Here is a 19517-nt window from a genome sequence, read left to right as displayed (position 1 = left end):
TTCTTGTTAGGGAAGAGTCTGTTAGTAGTGTGTAATTTTTATATGTTTGATCCTCACGGGAACCTTTACAGACGATTAACAATTATTAAACAGACCGACAATCTTTATCAGGAGTCAGCAGACTTCTTCTGTGAAGTGGCAGGAAGACTATTTTTGACTTTGGGGCCCATAGCATCTCCGTTGTAGCTCTCCTCAATTCTGTCATTGCATGACAGCAACCATAAGCAATATGTAAATGCATGCATTACCGTGTTCCAGGTAAAATTTGTTGACAGTCATAATCTGGCTAATATTGTCATTGTCTCATCTGTTTCTTTTCCTTTTTTATTCATGGCAGGTACTTATTAATTATTCCTTTAATTTATCACAGATATTTTCTGCCTGCATTTGTAGCTTTTCTTGCTTTGAACTTGCTAGAAACCTCTAAATAAATAAATAAATAAATAAAGCTTTAGAATTATCTTACAATCTTGAGCATGTTTTTAAGTGGCAAATTTGGTAGGGGGAGTATGGAATCTGTTTTACTTTGTTGCATAAACATACTATATAAAACTTAATTTAAAAGTATGCAAAGGTAATTCTTTTATTGAGAGATAATTGACATATATAACATTATTTCAAGTGGACAGCATAATGATTCGATTTTTGTATATATTACACAATGATCACAATAGGGCTAGTGACATCTGTCACCACTCAGTTAAAAAAATTTTTTTGTGATAACTTATAAGATCTACCCTCTTAGAAACTTTCAAATATACAATGTAGTATTACTGAGTAGTCACCATGCTGTTGTACATATCCCTAGGACTTATTTATTATAATTGTAAGTTTATACCTTTTGACCCCATTTCATTCACTCCCTACCACACACTTCTGGCAACCATCAGTCTGTTCTCTGTACCCATGAACTTTTTTTTTTTTTTTTTTTTTTAAGATTCCACGTATAAGTGAGATCACAGAGTATTTTTCTTTCTCTGTATATTTCACTTAGTGTAAAGCCCTCAAGGTCCATCGGTGTTGTCACAAATGGCTATATTTCCTTCATTTTATGACTGAATAGTATTTTATTATGAGTCTATACTACATTTTCTTTAATCCTTCATCCTTCGTTGGACAGTTAGGTTGTTTCCGTGTCTGGGCTATTGTAAATGATGGTGCAGTGAACGTGGAGGTGTGGGTATTTTTTCCAATTAGTGTTTTCACTTCCTTTGGATAAATACCCAGAGATGGAATTGTTGGATCATATGATAGCTATGTTTAATTTTTTGAGGAACTTCCACACTGATTTCCATTGTGGCTGCACCAAATTACATTCCCACCAAATTGCAGAAGAGTTCCCGTTTCTCTACATCTTCGGCAGTACTTGTCATCTCATCTTGATGATAGCCATTCAAACAGGCATGAGGTAATAATATCTGATTGTGGTTTTGATTTGCATTTCCCTGATGATTAGTGATTCTGAGCATCTTTTCATTTACCTGTTGGCCATCTGTACGTTTTCTTTGGAAAAACATCTATTCAGATTCTCTGTCCATTTCTTAATTGGATTTTTTTATATTAAGTTGTATAAGTTCCTTATATATTTTGGATATTAACCCCTTATTGGATGTATTATTTGCAAATATCTTCTCCCATTCAGTGGGTCATCTTTTCATTTTATTGTTTCCTTCTCTGTGTAAAAACTTTTTAAGTTCGATATCGCCTCATTTGATTATTTTGTTATTTTGTTGCCTTAGCCCAAGGAGAACTATCGGAAAGCATATTGCTAACACCAATCGATGTTAAAGAGTGTACTGCCTGTGTTTTCTTCTAGGAGTTTTATGGTTTCAAGTCTTATATTAAGTCCTTAGTACATTTTGAGTATATTTTTGTATATGGTGTAATAAATTTATCCTATTTTATTGCATTGCATGTATCTATCCAGTTTTTTCAGCACCGCTTATTGAAGAGACTATCTTTACCCCATTGTATGTCCTTGCCTCCTTTGTCACAGATTAGTTGCCCATATAAGCAAGGATTTATTTCTGGGCTCTTTATTCTATTCCATTGAGATATATATATATATATATATATATATATATATATATATATATATATATATATATAATCTGTTTTTATGCCAGTACCATACTGTTTTGATTATTGTAGATTTGTAGTATAGTCTGAAACCAGGGTGCATAATACCGCCCACTTTGTTTTTTCTCAAGGTTTCTTTGGCCACTTGGGGTCTTTAGTAGTTTCACATACATTTTAGGATTAGTTGTTGTAGTTCTGAGAAGAGTGCAGTTGGTATTTTGACAGGGATTGCATTGAATCTGTATACTGCATTAGGTAGTAAGAACATTTTAACAGTATTAATCCTTCTAATCCATGAGCATGGTATATTGTTCCATTTATTTGCATTTACTTTGATTTACTTTGATTTCAGTATCTTATAGTTTTCAGAATACAGGTCTTTCACCTCTTTAGTTAAATTTATTCCTAGCTATAAATGTATTCCTTTTTTGATGCAATTGTAATTGTGCTTGTTTTCTTAATTTTTCCTCCATTATTGATGTATAGAAAGGCAACAGATTTCTGTATATTGATTTTGTATCCTGCAACTTTACTGAATTCATTTATTCTAATAGTTTTTTGGTGGCATCTTTAGGTTTTCTATATGTAATAGTATTATGTCATCTGCAAATCTTTAGAGTTTTACTTTTTCCTTTCCAATTCGGATATATTTTATTTCTTGTCTGATTGCTCTGGCTAAAACTTTCAATATTGTGTTGAATAGAAGTGGTAATAATGACACCCTTGTCTTGTTGATCTTAGAGGAAAAAGCTTTCAGCTTTTCACCATTGAGTATATATTTGCTGTGGGTTTGTCTGTATAGCCTTTATTATGTTGAGGTATGTTTTATCTACACCCATTTTGTTGAGAGTTTTTATCATATACAAATGTTGAATTTTGTCAAATGCTTTTTCTTCATTTATTAAGATGATCATATGATTTTTATCCTTCATTTTGTTAATGTGGTGTATAATATGGATTGACTTATGGATGTTGAACCATCCTTATATCCCTAGAATAAGCCCCACTTGATCATGGTGAATGGATTCTTTAAATGTGCTACTGAATTTGGCTTGCTAGTATTCTGTTGAGGATTATCTTCATCAGTGATATTGGCATATAAATTTTCTTCTTTTGTGGTCTCTGGTTTTGGTATCCGGGTAATAACTCATAAGTTTGGAAGTGTTCCATCCTCTTCAACTTTTGGAAGAGTTTGAGAAGGACTGGTATTAATTTGGTAGAATTCACCAGTGAAACCATCTAGTCCTTCACTTTAGGTTGTTGGTAGGTCTACGGTTACTCATTCAATCTCCTTATTAGTAATTAGTCCGGTGAGATTTTATAGTTTTTCATGATTCAATCTTGGAAGGTTGTATGTTTCTAGGAACTTACCCTTCCTTCTGAGTTACCAATTTGTTGGCACATAATTGTTCATAGTAGTCTCTTATCTTTTGTATTTCTGTAGTACGTTGTGTAATATCTCCTCCTTCATGATGAAGGAGGAGATATTACACAACGTACTACAGAAATTTTGAGTCCGTGTGTGTGTGTGTGTGTGTGTGTGTGTGTGTTTGTGTGTGAATTTAGCTAAAGGTTTGTCAATTTTGTTTATCTTTTCAAAGAACCAGCTTTTGGTTTCACTGATCTTTTCGATTTTCTTTTTAGTTTCTATTCCATTTATTTCTGTTCTGATCGTTATTTCCTTCCTCTGCTAACTTTGGGCTTAGTTTTTTCTTCTTTTGCTAGTTTCTTGAGGTACAATTTTACTTACTTGGGATTTTCCTGTTTCTTGAGGTAAGCATTCATCCCTACAAACTTTCTTCTTAGAACTGCTTTGCTGCATCCCATAATTTTTGGTATGTTGTATTTCAGTTTTTATTTGTTTCAAGGTATTTTTTGATTTCTTCATTGACCCATTGGTTATTCAGTAGCAGGTTGTTTAATCTACACATATTAGTGAATTTTCCAGTTTTCTTCTTATAATTAATTTGTAGTTTCATACCACTGTACAGAAGAGATACCTGGTATAATTTCATTATTCTTACATTTGTTAAGACTTATTTTGCACCCTAACATATGATCTGTCTTAGAGAATGTTCCATGTATACTTGAGAAGAATGTGTATTTTGTTACTTTTATATGAAATGTTCTGTATATATCTTAAGTCCATCTGGTCTCACGTGGCTTAAGGCTGATATTTCCTTACTGATTTGCTCTGTGAATAATCTATCCGTGGATGCAAGTGGAGTATTCAAGTTCCTTGCTGAAATTGTATTGCTGTCTATTTCTCTCTTTTAGTCTGTTACTATTTGCTTTATATATTTAGGTGTTCCTATGTTGGGTGCGTAAATATATACAAATGTTATATCCTCTTGGATTGACCCCTTTGTCATTACGTAAATGTCCTTATTGTCTCTTATTGTCCTTATTGTCTCTTATTACAGCCTTTAAAACTACAGTTTTAAAGTTTATTTTGTCTGATGTAAGCATAGCTACTCCAGCTGTCTTTTGGTTTTCATTTGCATGCAATATCTGTTTCCATCCCTTTATTTTCAGTCTGTGTGTGTCCTTACATGTGAAGTGAATGTCTCGTAGGCAGGATGTAGATGGGTCTTGATTTTTTTTCCATTCAGCCACTCTGTCTTTGATTGGAAAATTGAGTCCAACTACATTTAATGTAATTACTGATAGGTATGGACTTATTGCCATTTTGTTAATTTTTTTATGGCTTTTTTGTAGTTCTGTTCTTTTTTCTTTTCATGCTCTCTTTCGTGGTTTGATGATTTTGTTTAATGGTATGCTTAGATTCCTTTATCTTTTATCTATCTACAGTAGGTTTTTGCTTTGTGGTTACCATGAGGTTTACATATAACAATCTATGTTTATAATAGTTATTTCAGGTTGATAACAAGTTAAGTTTGAATGCATTCTAACACTCTGCATTTTTACTCTCCCCCCAGATTTTGTTTTTGGTGTTACATGTATCTTTTATGTTTTGTAATCCTAAACTAATTACTGTAGTTGTGCTTTTACTAGTTTTGTTTTTTAGCCTTCATATTAGCTTCAGACCACCACCTTTAGAACGTTAGGTCATTCTGAATTTTACCTTTACCAGTGAATTTATTCTTTCATGTGTTTTTCTGTTACTAGTTCACGCCCTTTCATGTCAGTGTAAAGAAATCTCTTTCATGTCAGTGTAAAGAAATTTCTTGTAAGGCTGGTTTAGTGGTGATGAATTCTTTTAACTTTTGCTTTTCTGGAAAACGGTACATCAATTCTGAAAAACAACTTTGCCAATTAGAATATTCTTGGTTGGAAGTTTTTCTTTCAGCACTTTGAATATATCACGCCACTCCTTTCTGGCCTGCAAAGTTTCTGCTGAATTCTGCTGATAGGGGCATCCGGATGGCTCAGTTGGTTAGAGCGTGAGCTCTGAAAAACAGGGTTGCTGGTTCGATTCCCACATGGACCAGTGAGCTGCACTCTCCACAACTAGATTGAAAGGACAGCGACCTTGCAGCTGATGAATATCTGCTGATAGTCTTATTGAAGGGTGGGGGAGGGGCTTGTACATAACAAGCTGTTTTGCTGCTTTTAAGATTCTTTCCTTGTCTTTAAGTTTTGACACATTAATTATAATGTGTATGAGTCTCTGTGGGTTCATCTTATTTGGAACTTTCTGGGCTTTCTGGATCTGGATGCCTGTCCTCCCCCAGACTAGGGAAGTTTTTAGCCATTATTTCTCCAGTAAGTTTTCTGCCCCCTTTTCTCTTTCTGGGAACTGTATAATGTGAATGTTAACTTAGCTAATTTTTGAGGGTTCCCCTCCCCAGAGGAAATTTTACCAGATGTGGCTGTAGATTTGGTGTATTTATGGGAAGAGGTGAGTTTAGAATCTTCCTGCCATCATCTTGAACAAGAATTACTCAACACTTCATCTTTTTTGTATTTTATGTTTAAGATATGTCATTTGTAAACTGTTTTGTTTTTCTTTTATCCAATCTGATTATCTTTTAAGGGGCCTATTTAGTCCATTTAATGTAACTTTAGTGTGATTTCTAGAGTTGGCCTTGAACATTAATAGAATTTCACCATGCTGAAAATATGTGGGAAACATTCCAGACAGAGGTATTAAAATATGACAAAGCAACAGAAACATAGAAATGAACTCCATGCCACGGTAAAGTTGAGTAGTTAGATCTGCTGGGGCAAAAGAAATGGCAGAAGATTAGGCAGTGGAGGAAACGTGGGCCTTGTCTGTCATGGTGAAGAATTCAGCACCTTTTTGGTCTTACCTCTATTCCTTACACAGTTTGGAACACATGCTAGAAATGATCAAATTCTCTCGAAACTGCATGGTACTTTTGCAGAACAAAATGAAAATACAAGATATAGTTCTTGCAATTAATAACCAGCTAATTCTATTGAAAAAACAAGACATTAATTTTTATGGTAGTAATAATAATACAATTAAGAATTCAAAAAATGAAAAATAGGTGTTCAATGAAAAGGGAGACACATGGGACGGAGGTCAAAATGGAAATGGCCTCTGATACACTGAACTGTAACATTATTGTTTTGTTGTCTTTCTTAACTCATCCATGACCTCCTTCGGGTAAGCATTGCATCTTTTCTGTGTCTGCAGAGCCTTCTAGCATAGTTCTTGGTATGGAGTAGGTCCTAGATAAGTGTGGGAGGAATGAGCGTGGCTGGTTTTTGAGTAGTGAGAAGCTAAGCTTACCTGGTGTGTGTTGGGAGAGAAGAACAGTCAGAGTGAATTCTGTTGTGTGGTGAGGGAAGATTGCCAGGACGAGAGGCTTGCAAGGTTTTGAGCAGGAAAAGAGGAAAAATACTATCAGTTTTGTCTGATGCCCTTGTGACTGTGATTCATGTTTTTTTGTTTTTTGTTTGTAATTAGCAGGGTTACTAATTGCTGGTTGAGACTATGGTAATAGAATAGAACACTTGATACCCATGGCAAAAACATAATAAAACCTGGACATTGTCTACATAGCCGCAGCCAACTCCGGCCTAGTCTCTAACTGCATCTCACAGTTGTTAGCGCCCACTGTCCCACTTAATTATTAGGCAGATAATTAAGTTGACTAAAAATACCTCTTTTAGTTCTTGCCAGAGTAAACAAACATCCTGTTTATATTAGTAAGAGATTTAGGTAGAGTGAAAGATAGTGTAACTAAAATGTGGAAATAAAATTTATTGCAGATATACTGTAACTTACTTAAAACATTCCAGGTGTTATTGTTCTGTGTTCATGTATATACAGTTGTTTTCGTTTTTGGAATTTAAAAGTGTAAATTTAGGAACTTGTAAAAATATATTGATTTTCAGAAAAAATGAACAGTTCTTTATGATGACACTATTTTTTTTTTTAAGCCCAATTTTCTGATTAGATTCTTTCATCTAGATTTTTCAGTTCTGTGGATTTTTGGTCCGCAGGTAATTTGAATTCAGAAGAATGTTTTCAAATGAGTCTGTTGACATCGTGTGCTGGCTTCTTTGCTTTCTAAATAATGAATATTTCAAGGACCACCCTGATATTTAGTTAGGAAAGAGGTTCTCAGGGTTATCAGAGTTTAAAAATATTCCCAGAGCCACACACAAGACTAATTATTTTTTAATTTGCTCAAGCTGCAGACTGTGCTTAGAGTCACAGACTCCTCAAAATAACTCTGATACCAGAAATTTATGGTCCATGTCTTAAATAGCTTAGTATTTGGAGCAACTGTAATAGGGGGGAAAAGCGACTACTATGCCATTTTAAAATAACTGAAATTTTAAAAAATTGGATACGTATTTTCAAGTTTGAAATATTTAAAGGGAAAAATATGGCACTTAGGTTTTTTTTGGACTCAAGGGTATAGGACAAAGGAAAGTAATTTCAGCACAACAGAGTTATACAAAGATAGTTGGAATAAATGCAGACTTTGAAGAGGATGAGTACTTTTACTTAGTACTAGAAAATACAGGCTGCTTTCTACTGTCCTTGGCCTTGCTGTAATAAGAAGGTGGCCAATTGGTATTAATAGAACAAAAAGCCTGGGGCATCACTTTTTTCCTTTTTTGGATATTTACATCAATGAACTGAAAATCTCCTCTTCAATATAATGTTATTCAGATGGCAGCAATGATAACCATGGAAATAGGGGCTCTATCTTGCCAGGCCTACTCTTTAGACTTCTGTAGGGAACTCCACAGTGTAGCTCTGTAGGGGAGATAGATTTAATAAAACTAATGCTAAAACCAAGAACATTCATTGTGCATGTTCTCTGTAGGAGGCACTGTACTAAGTGCTCGATGCAAATTATCTCAGTTTCTTCCAAATGCTTGTGATATCCCTTCTTATAGATGGGGAAAGAGAGTGAATCTCAGAGAGGTTAAGTAGCTTGTCTGAGGTAACCCAGCCAAGTAAATGGCTGAGCTGATCCAGAGCTTGAGCTCATACCCACCGTGTCTGGAAAACATCACCAACACTTGATCAAGAAAAGAGTTAATTCTATCACAGAGAAATCATGCACGAGGAATAGTTCTCTTATCACCAAACAAAAATGGAGAGCTAATTGGACTGTTGTATTTTTACAAAAGTGACAAAACATCACCCATATTCATACGTACATTCTTTATCTTGTTCTTTTCCTCCTGAGCACTGCAGTTGTGGGGAAGGAAGGGCACAGATACTGTTATTACAGCCCTTTCATTTCTCTGTAATTACGTTAGTAATTAGGAGTTAAGACGGAGAAATTCTCTGAAATCTATAGATGATTTCAAAACAAGTTTTGAGAGTGACTTGACAAGTATTGACTGACTTAGTTCATCTCACAATGATTAGTTTCAAAGATCTGTAAAAGGAACCAGCAGCACAGTCACTACTTAGTGTCATACAGCTGCCAACAGACCCATTTTGTTAGAAATGAAAAAACTGCACCTGAGTGTGTTACTTTGCCAGGGCTGCCATAACAAAGGACCACAAATTGTGTGGCTTAAACAACGGGTATTTATTGTCTCACAGTTCTGGAGGCTAGAATCCAAGATCCCATTGTCAGCAGGGCTGCTTCCTCCTGAGGGCCATGAGAGAGAATCCGCTCCATGCCTCTTGCCTAGTTTCTAGTGGTTTGCTGGCAATCTTTTTCATTCTTGGTTTATGGAAGCATCACCCTGATCTCTGCCTTACCGTCATGTGGCGTTCTTCTTGTGTGTGTGTCTATCTCCAAATATCCCCATTTTATAAGGATAAGTGTTACTTAAACCCCGTTTCCCCTTATACGGCCCATCCTCATGACATCATTTTAACTTGATCACTCTGTAAAGGTCATATCTCCGAATAAGGTAACCTCCGAATTTGGGGGTACACGGTACATGAATTTGGGGGTACACAGTTCAACCCATAACTCAAAGCATCAACAACTGTGTGTCACATACACCTCTTTCTTCCCTGGCAACTCCACCCTTCCACTACACTGAGGAATTATCTATCCATAGTATGTACAGTTTATTGAATGAGTTGTATTTACCGTGTTTCCCCGAAAATAAGACCTAGCCGGACAGTCAGCTCTAATGTGTCTTTTGGCGCAAAAATTAATATAAGACCCGGTCTTATTTTAGTATAAGACCCGGTCTTATTTTAGTATGAGACCGGGTCCTTAATAATATAATATAATATAATATAATATAATTAACATAATACTGAGTCTTACATTAATTTTTGCTCCAAAAGACGCGTTAGAGCTGATTGTCCGGCTAGGTCTTATTTTCGGGGAAACAGGGTAGTAGGGAGCCTCTCCTTTCCAGAATAATACCAAAGTAATAAAACTCTACAGTGATTCAAAGTTGGAAGTTCTTTCCACCAACCTGGCCTGCTTCAGGATTGGAAGCCTGCAGTGGGAAAGTTGACATTAGTGGCTTCCTTCCTTGCTCTGCCTGCCTTTTTTCCCTCACTTCTGCTGGTTTTGACCCTTCCAGGATCAGACAAGAGGTTTAGGGAAGAAAGCCAGTTGGGTGAAGGCTGGGATGTTTTCAGCTGGCATAGATGCCCTCATGGCTGACTTGGTTCTTTATGTAGATTCCTGACAGACTGCACCTGGGGCCTCCACCGCTTTAGTTCCCCTAATGCTGCCGTGGGGCCTCCCCTGCCGCCATGCCCAGCTGACCCTCTGAAGAACTATCGGGAGGCTTCTTTTAAGGCAACGCCACGGGGCCTGAGTTAGTTCATGTGAAACAAGCACCTTTGCTGTTAGTGGAAATAGTCTGCGTTTTAAACTCTCCTGACAGGTAGAGACAGCTCAGCCACACCATCTCACCTTTAGCTGTTACTTTTCAGGCTTGAGTCAAGAGTCAAATCCTAGTCTCTGGCCCTTCCAATCCAGGACATTGGAATCCAGTCCTGGTCCTGCCCTTGAAGTGGTTCCCTTGGAGCCTTTCCAGCTTAGTTTGAAATGAGGGTTGGCGTTTACCTCTTTTCCTCCGTAGGTGAGGTGGGAGTGGACACACATCAGTAACACTCTCCAGTAACTTACCCTCTCCCGGCCTTTACAATTTTTTTTATTTTTTTTATTTTGTTTTTATTACTTTTTCATTTTATTGAGATATAATTGACATGTGACATTAGATTCAGGTACACAACATGATGATTCCATATTTGTGAAATGATCAACCAAAATAAGTTTAGTTAACATCCATCACCATGTGTAATTACAAATTTTTTTTCCTTGTGATGAAAACTTTTAAGATCTACCTTCTTAGCAACTTTCAAATACAGTCGCCATCTATGTATTACATTCCCATGACTGACTTGTATTTATTTTATAACTGGAAGTCTGTGCCTTTTGACACCTTCACACATTTCACCCACCCCCATGCCTTTACAACTTCTGCTTGGAGGCTGGAGGAGACGGAATGGCTGACTGGCAAAGTCTGGTCGGGCGCGAGCGACCCTTTGCAGGTGCTAACTCGGCCAACTCCTGCAAGTGTACTAGGCAGAACTGAACAGTTAAGGGAGAAAGGAGACATCCGGATTTCCATGGTGGGATGGTATCATTTGTGGAGCAGCATGAATAACCTTTACTTACATTACAGACAGGGAGTTGGGTCACCAGATGTGAGTTCTGTCTGACCTTGAGGAGAGCATCCTCGCATTGCAGTTTGCACACTTAAACATCATGAAACACAGCCTAATACAAAACTTAACTTGCCTGTTTTGTCCATTTGTAGATATTTTCAGTGGCTTTGTTTCTTTAACACATTTGGACTTCCTTCGTGGAGAACTAACGTGTTATTTATAACTCCCTACTTTTGCCCGTGTGACTTCGTATAGATCAGAAGAAATTCTGATTTGGGCAGGGAAAAGGGAGTGGGCCGTGTGTGTACTGAATCCCAAAGCAGCACTGTTCATCGTTGTACTCTGCAAAGCTCATTCTGTTCTACAGATATGGTATAAACGCTGGTGCTTTGCTGTATTTAATTGCACTGCCATAGAATTCATTCACTAGTTTAAAATAAAAGGTGATTATTTCCATGCTAAAGTGTATTATATCTACGCAGAGCATTCAGAATTGAATAATAAAAGATTAGTTCAACTTCATAGCATTTATATCATCAACTTGAAAATTATAACTTATTGGTCTATATAGTACAAAAGTAGTCATTCCTTTGGCCTTTTAAAAATATTAGATAATACTCAGTGGAAGAGTATTAGAGACCCAAATAGAGCACACCACAGAGAGACTCAGAGTTGAGAAAATGTAGCAGGAATTTGAAACATGCTCAAAGCTCCTTGGAAGGATGTGGTAGAGAAACTTTAAACTTTAAAAACCCTTACACCCATTAATTTATTCATCTATTCAACTAATATCTGTGACAGGAAGTATGGTAAGATGTTCAGATAGAGATGGTCAAGAGATTATTACTGTATCGAAGGAACTCAGTCCTCTGGAACTCAATTACTTTTTTCATATCTTCACAAAAATTCCTAACTTTATGTAAATCTAGCCTTGGTTCCTGTTGACCATTTTACTACTTTGAGAGATTTTTTTTGCTATACAGTGCAAAGTATTAATGGACCAGGTATCTTTCATGCTGCTGTATTTGTTAGACCTCTTTCTTTACGTGTGACCATGAAAGTCACAGTGATGTGGGATCTTAATTCCCTAAGTTATAGCTCCAGTTTTAATGTTTCTTGCTATTCTTACAGGGAATACCACACATGTGCCTGCCAGCCATATAGATGAATCTTCCAAAAGCACTGTGAAACCATCTACAATTCCAGTTTCCTCAGTCTCAAAAAATGGGACAGTCACCACCTTGAAACCCACAACAAAACCATCAACAACTCCAGTTTCCTCAGCCTCAAAAAATGGGACAGTCACCACCCTGAAACCTGTAACATCCAGGACAACAACACAAATCTCAACAAATGTGACTTCTACCACCTTAAAGTCTACGACCAAAGTAACAAGTCTTTCACAAAACACAACCCAGATGTCAACATCCACGATGACCACAACCCACAATAGTTCGGTGACATCTGTTTCTTCATCAGTAACAAGTATGTATTAAAATTGACCTGTTTTTCCCATGCTGAAGATAGTTGTTAAATGCACCTTTTCCATTCTGCAAAATAAATACAGAAATTTAGACAATGATTTCCTATTAAATAAATTAGTTGTAGAGATCAGGAAGAGTCAATTGACTTAGTGTTCTTGTCCCTTAAAAAAAAAAAGGATTCCAACTTAATCATGCCAAATAATGACTTTATAAGGGTCATCTGTGAAAAGGTAATTTTCCTAAATGGATTTTATTTTACATGGTTTGAGAATTTGTTACACCTTTCTCTCTCTCCCTCATTATAGGAAGGAATTAGGCAGGTTCAATCTACATGATTTCTAAACCAAAATCATGGTGAACTTTGGTTTTAATTCATTTATGCCATAAAGATATTTTTTAAATGGTATGAGATATAATCACATATATAGTATCAAGAGCCAGCCTCAGCATTCTATTTTTTGCATTTTTAAAAATATAATACTTGTGAAACGATGAGTTCCGAAACCCTAGGATTGTCTTTTTAGTTATCCAAAGTTGAAGTTCTGTTTGAAAGCTAGTGATTCAATTTATCAGAACACATAGCAGACTGTGGTTTCTTTTGTGTGTGTTTATTTATTTTACTCCATCTAGTTTATTTTCTTTATTGGTGCAATTTACATATGGAAATCAACTTTTCATGTCTCAGGGACTCTTGCCACGATAAAACCAAAGTTTAAATTCCCAATTTATTCAAAAGGAGAAATCTCAGAAACATTTCTTCAAATTGGATCCAGTTACAAGATTACAGCTGTGTTACCCAGATCTATTTTGTTAAGACATGAACTCTTAAGAGGATTCCTAAGGAAAAATATTCCCGAAATCCTGCTGCCTTTGAGGTTTTGGTAGACTGTCCAAATGCGACACCATCAAACACCTTAAGATCTTGGGATTGCAGATACTAGGGGTTTTTCTTTAAGGAATGTGTTGGATAAACAAGAAAACTAGAGTGAAGCAAGTCACTAGACATACTGGAGAGCAACTTTCTGTGCTTACATTCCCCCCGTCCCCAATTCAGCATTCATTGATAAAGGAATTCAGAAAGTTTTAGCTTATTACAATGTTTTTAAAGAGCACTAAAGCCTGTTTTGTTCTGTTTTCTTCTAGTCACAGCAACCGTAAATTCTAAAGACAATAAAGGATCAAAATTTGATATTGGCAGCTTTGTCGGTGGTATTGCATTAACACTGGGAATTTTATCTGTTCTTTACATTGGATGTAAAACGTACTATTCAAGAAGAGGCATTCGCTATAGAACCATGTGAGTTTTGATTGGCCAAGACTTTTTTTTTTTTTATTTCTGTATTTCTTTAAATATCATGACAAAATATCAGAGTAGTGGCAGTGTTCATCTCAGGGATAATTTGTAGATTTATGAGTTATGTTCCCATCAAAGTAAATTGTTTATGTACAGCTTCTGATGATAATTATTTACAAACAAAAATAGACATATATACCTATCAAAATGTTTGTATTTTATTGTTGTCATAAATTTTTTTTTTTCACCAGACACCAGGTTAAGTCAACCCTTTTCACTTGCTTATAGCTCTAATGGTTAAGAAATACCTTATCATGTGGCTGTTGAACTAGCATGTCTTATGTTTGTCAGTAGCACCAAAAACATGGTTTTTGCTTTCTATGACAAAGAAAGCAACTAAAGGAATTCTTCTGACAGCCACATTTTCCCTATATCAAATAAGTTATTAGTATAATATACGTTATTTTGTCTGTAGTTAAACTATCTTTTTTAGGTGAGTTTTATCAAGTCCTGATAACCAAACCATGTTGAGCCTTCTTATAATTCTGTAGATCTTAATGATTTTTTAGAGGTATTATCTCCCGGCTTTTGTTACTCCAACAACATCCTTTTGGTTTTTTCTTTTGAATCTTACATGTACAAATACCACCAATTCATTCATTTGATTGTTAATACATGTAAATACCATAGAATAGATGACAATTTTCCAGAATTTCTTCTTTAAGTTTTTGTACACATATACATCTCACAGAGACTTTTCATGTCAGAAACATTTGAGAAATACTGATTAAGCGTTAAAATTTGCAGTATTTTTTAAAAAACACTACATGTTTCTAGAAATATTTATCATCTGTTTTCTTGGTAAATTTAAGCAGATAAACAGAAGGCATATTTTGTATAGTAAAATTATAGTAAATTAAATGCCACATTTTTCTATAACATCCATATTTATTGATATAGTTGAGGCTATAAAATAGTGAAGCAGTTAAATTAAGATGTGCGATTTTCCTTTTAAACTGCCTTAACTACAAAGTATGGAATTTTAGCTTTATGGGCTAATTTTTTTCCCCACATATATGTGACCACATGCTGCATACCTGTGGAATAAGTCAGAGTCCAGAATCCCCATTACTGTTAAGGGAATTGTGCTGGCAGAAGCAGAATTTGACTCTAATAGGACTTTTATTTGCATATAGGAAAAGTAAATGGTGAAAATATCATGTTTAGTTGAGTCTAAGTACTCAATTTTGGTTTTTTCCACATTTTAACACCTCTGAAATTAGAATATATCTTAGAGTTTATGCGATGAGAAAGCACTGTGTTGTAGTTTAATTGGTTGTGTTTTTCTTAGTGCTACTGAAAAAATAGTGGATTTTAAAGCTAGTAGTTCCTTTGAAGTTATAAAAATCATGACATTCTATAAATAAGGAGTTAATGTTTGTCTTATTAAAGAAACTGAGACCTTCTATGTCTAGTAATAACGAGCATTTCTAGTTTTCATGTATTGGATAATAACTGATTAAAATGTTAGCTCCTATGTTTCTTGCAGTTGCATGGAGAGACAGTGGAGTGAAATAGTTAAGAGATAGGGTCTGGGGCAGACAGACTTAGTTTTGAGTCTGGTTGACTGCTGACTAGCTGGGTGCCTTCCCATGCTTATCTAAATGAGGCGCATAGTGGGTAGTGGGCAAGACGAGAGTTCCCGTGCTTGATTAGCTTCTGATCATCTGTCTGATCTGCAAAATGGGATAATAAATAAATAAAGCAAATAAATGAAAGTGTCCTCTACACAGGGTTACTGTGATGATTAAATGAGTTAAGGATGTAAGTCTACAGTATCAATCTGGCACATAGTAAATGCTCAAGAAATAATGGTGGTTTTCTTTTTAAAGAGGGTTATAATAGCTAACTGGTGAAAAGTCACACACCTACTAAAATGCAGAGAGCAGAGATCTGAGGGCAGGTCTGTTTGACAACCTGAACCACAGTTTGAATCCTTAGCCAATACAGTACACCAGATACTTTAAGAAACTTTACACAAGCAATCACGATTAATTTTGATCCTAAAACTTGAAATTGTTACTTTACTTAAAATTGTAAATATATAAGTAGTTTTTACAAATACAAAACAAAGTAACTTTAACTTTTGCTATCTTACAGCGATGAACATGATGCCATCATTTAAGGAAATCCAAGGATCAACGGAGAGAAGATTGATGGAACCCTATCAATTAGTTTAAGACAATATTCTCTTTTTGAACACAGTATAAACAGGACATGCATGTAATGTATAATATATAAATATGTAAAGATGCCTCATGATCACTAAAGGTAAAAAGGGCTTGCTTTGGGTTTTTAATGAACATTTGGAGCATACGGTTAATGCAATGGTTACGTTCACTTCTGGAAAATATATAAGACCAACATGTCCTGTCCCATCTTTTTGTGGCATTGGTCTCACAGGGCCAGTAACTGGAAAACACCACTGAAGGGCACAAAGCCGTCTCAGCACACACAGTGGTTCACACAGAGAACTTCCATGCTGTTCAGGGCTGGGTATATCCTAATTACTAGTGCCACATGACGGAAGTTTTATGAGTAAACCAGATCTTATGCATAATTTTAGTTTAAGTGCCTCTTCAGAAAGCATCAATATTTTAATGTTTTAAAGCTTAGTACTTGGTTTAGAAACAAAATGTACCACCCCACCTCACCCCGAAAAAAAAAAAAAAAACACAGCAGAAACAATACCTGGGCTTTGTTAGCCCTGTTGGAGAGCCTGTGTTTTTATTAATAATTTCTTTTGCGCTTTCAATGGCAGTTGACATAACTATCTTTTTTTTCCTCTGTAATTTCAGCAAATTTCAATGTTTAACATAATGTTTTAAAGAGTTAGTTCTTAGTATTAAATAAGAAGTAAGATTATTTGCTACTGTGAGGATATCATCACCACTGGAAACTGCTTTATTTTATATTCAGCTATTATATATTTAGTGACTATTTTTGAGATGTATGTAGAGCTGCTTTCAATAACTAGAAATGTTTAATGTAGTGTAAACACACTTAACTTAAAAAAAAAAAAAGCCCATTTAGAACTCTGTATAGTCAGAACTAGAGATGAATGCTGTTTATCAGGCCAGGGTTGTGGAGCTCGCCTCAGGCTACTCAACCTACAGGATGAAAGGCTGCCTTTCCTGCACTGCTTATTTCACTCAAAACTTGGGGGAAACAACATTTTCACACCAGAACACCAGTGTATTTTGGAATAAATATTCATGAAGTTTTAAAACAGAAAATTTTAAGACAGGAAACTTACTGCTGCCTTATTTGGGAATTCTTCAGACCACTCCTCTTCCTCCTTTGCTGAAGACGAGGCACTTTTCAGATGTACTACGTTAATGGAGAGAAAAAGCACAGCACTGCAGGGACACCAATATTAGCCACCAGGTTTGGGAGGGTTTCAGTTTTACAGTTTATATGCCAGCACTCAAAACTCAGGGTCCAGTTTTGACAGAAGATATATTTAGTCAACTAAATGTAAATACTAAGATAATATTTCTATCTTAGAATGGTCCAAGTAAATGACACCAATTAATAGTCTAAAAATGAGCTAAGATGTCCTAATGAATATCCACCAACATTTAATAGGAATGAAATGTAACTTCTGTGATCAGCTTTTGGTTTACAGAGAATATCATGTATCAAGAATCTTGATATAAAAGAAGCATTTCTGCTTACTGTGCATTATGGCCAATTGATGGGATGAATATGGATGATAAAAAATTACCTAAAGTATGAATATGACAGGATATATTGACACATACAGAGTGGAAGAATTATTATGAAACACGTTTATATTAGTTTGAAAAAAGATGGAGCTGATAGGTAAATTGTATGTTACTAACAGCCCTAACTGGTCTTTCAACTACTGTTTTTGTATCTTTGAAAAATATACTTAAGATACATTTTATAGTAATGGGCACCTTTTAAATATAACTTGTTTTGTCCCTTGCATTCTTTATATTTCAGTACTTCAAGTCAGTCAGAACTGTAGATAGGCTTGAAATTTTCTTGAATACTTGTTTCTTTAGCACTTTGAAGTTAAAACAACCACTTTTTTTTTTAAGTATTAAATGTCATTATATGCCTTTAAAGTTTCCTGTGCTTTGGGTTTGAAATAATTTAGTTGTCTTTTCACTGTATATAAAAATTGTATAATTTGTTATTTTCAAATACCAGTACTTCAATGCAGGTCAGCTTTTTTTCGGTTATGTTCAAAAATTGAAAAAAACAGTGATGCAACCAATATTTAGCTTTGGAGCCCATTTCCTAAACATAAATTTATCTTCCTAATTGTATTTACTCAAGCGAATGTTCAGTTTTATTTGCATTCCTTGAGAATGTATTTACTTGAAAAGCAGTCCAGATGTATATCTAAATATCAGGCAGAGTCTAATCAATGATTTTTAAATTTCCTTGGCTAATCCATAAAATGAATAATTCAAATACAGATAAATGAGAGTTGGCAGTATATTAGTGACTATTTTGTATTCCTCAGAAAAACATTTAAAGCAAACTGCTCTTTTTCCTTTTTATTACAATGACCAGCTTTTGATATTTCATTGTTACTGAGATATATTTTTAGAATAAAACTTTGTTCTCCAAGAGTTTCGTGTGTGTGGTTTTGCTTCATTTCATCATACTCAAGAGGAATTCACAGGATAGGAAAAACCCAAAATAAAAAGGCAGGTTGTTGGGGCTACATTGACATTGTTGTCGTTACCTGGAGTTTCAGCATCACCCAGAAATTTGTCAGCGCACATCCCTGAGCCCCACCCCACACCTACTGAATCAATATTTTGTTTTAACAGCCCTACCAGGTGACTGATCTGATGAACACCAACGCTTGAGAAGCACTGCTCAAAGGATTTTCACTTCAAGCTACTTCTTTAATTATGCTGGGTAGAACTTTTAAAATATATATATTCACAGTAGAAATAAAAAACTCCCATTCCCTATATAAAGCAACTGCAAATGCATTCATGTATAGTATGGTTGTTTTCAACAGTTTTCTTTTTTCTTTAAAACTGGATATGATTTAACTTTATCTGAGAATAACAAATATTTATTATAAGGTAATCAAGGCGAGAGGTTGCAGTCTTCAGGAAATCCTGTATACAATAAAAAGTACCCTGATCTAGTATTATTTGTATACAATTTTTCCTCCTTATCCTGGCTTTCGCTTCATTCTGGAACAGTTTATGCCCCCACCACCTTCAGATTTGGGTGTGTGTTGTTTTTGACCCAGTGGTATGGGAGTATATGTAATAAATAGTATATCTGTTTAAAAAAATACCCCTTAAAAAGTTTCAGCTAAGTATTTTTTAAAAATTAAAGTATGCTATACATACAAAGCAGTGCGGAGAGTAACATCACCAAGATAGCAACATAGGTCATTCCTGACTTCGCTCTCCCTCACAAGAAAAACTAACAACTATTTTCATGGATAAGAGACCAAGACAGACTGCATTAGAAGGGTCAGAGCGGCTACATATTGACTGCATTGCCCCTTCCCCAAGCCATCACAGCACCATGCCAAGACCCCTGA

At 35.4% G+C, this 19517-nt stretch overlaps 1 protein-coding gene across 1 annotated transcript in view; it reads left to right on the top strand.

Annotated features, from left to right (window-relative positions):
- TMEM123 (transmembrane protein 123) overlaps positions 1 to 18572 on the top strand; it is a 46585-nt gene extending 28013 nt beyond the window's left edge. Inside the window, exons 3-5 of the mRNA XM_081062643.1 lie at positions 12263 to 12616; positions 13759 to 13912; positions 16070 to 18572. Of these exons, the coding sequence (XP_080918769.1) occupies positions 12263 to 12616; positions 13759 to 13912; positions 16070 to 16094 (533 nt within the window). The 3' untranslated portion in view covers positions 16095 to 18572. The remainder of the gene's footprint in view (positions 1 to 12262; positions 12617 to 13758; positions 13913 to 16069) is intronic.
- Positions 18573 to 19517: the final 945 nt, after the last annotated feature.

The sequence above is a fragment of the Rhinolophus hipposideros genome (assembly GCF_964194185.1).
Source record: "Rhinolophus hipposideros genome assembly, chromosome: 10".
NCBI classification, from domain to species: Eukaryota; Metazoa; Chordata; class Mammalia; order Chiroptera; family Rhinolophidae; genus Rhinolophus; species Rhinolophus hipposideros.
This window is presented reverse-complemented; position numbering and strand designations above follow the sequence as displayed.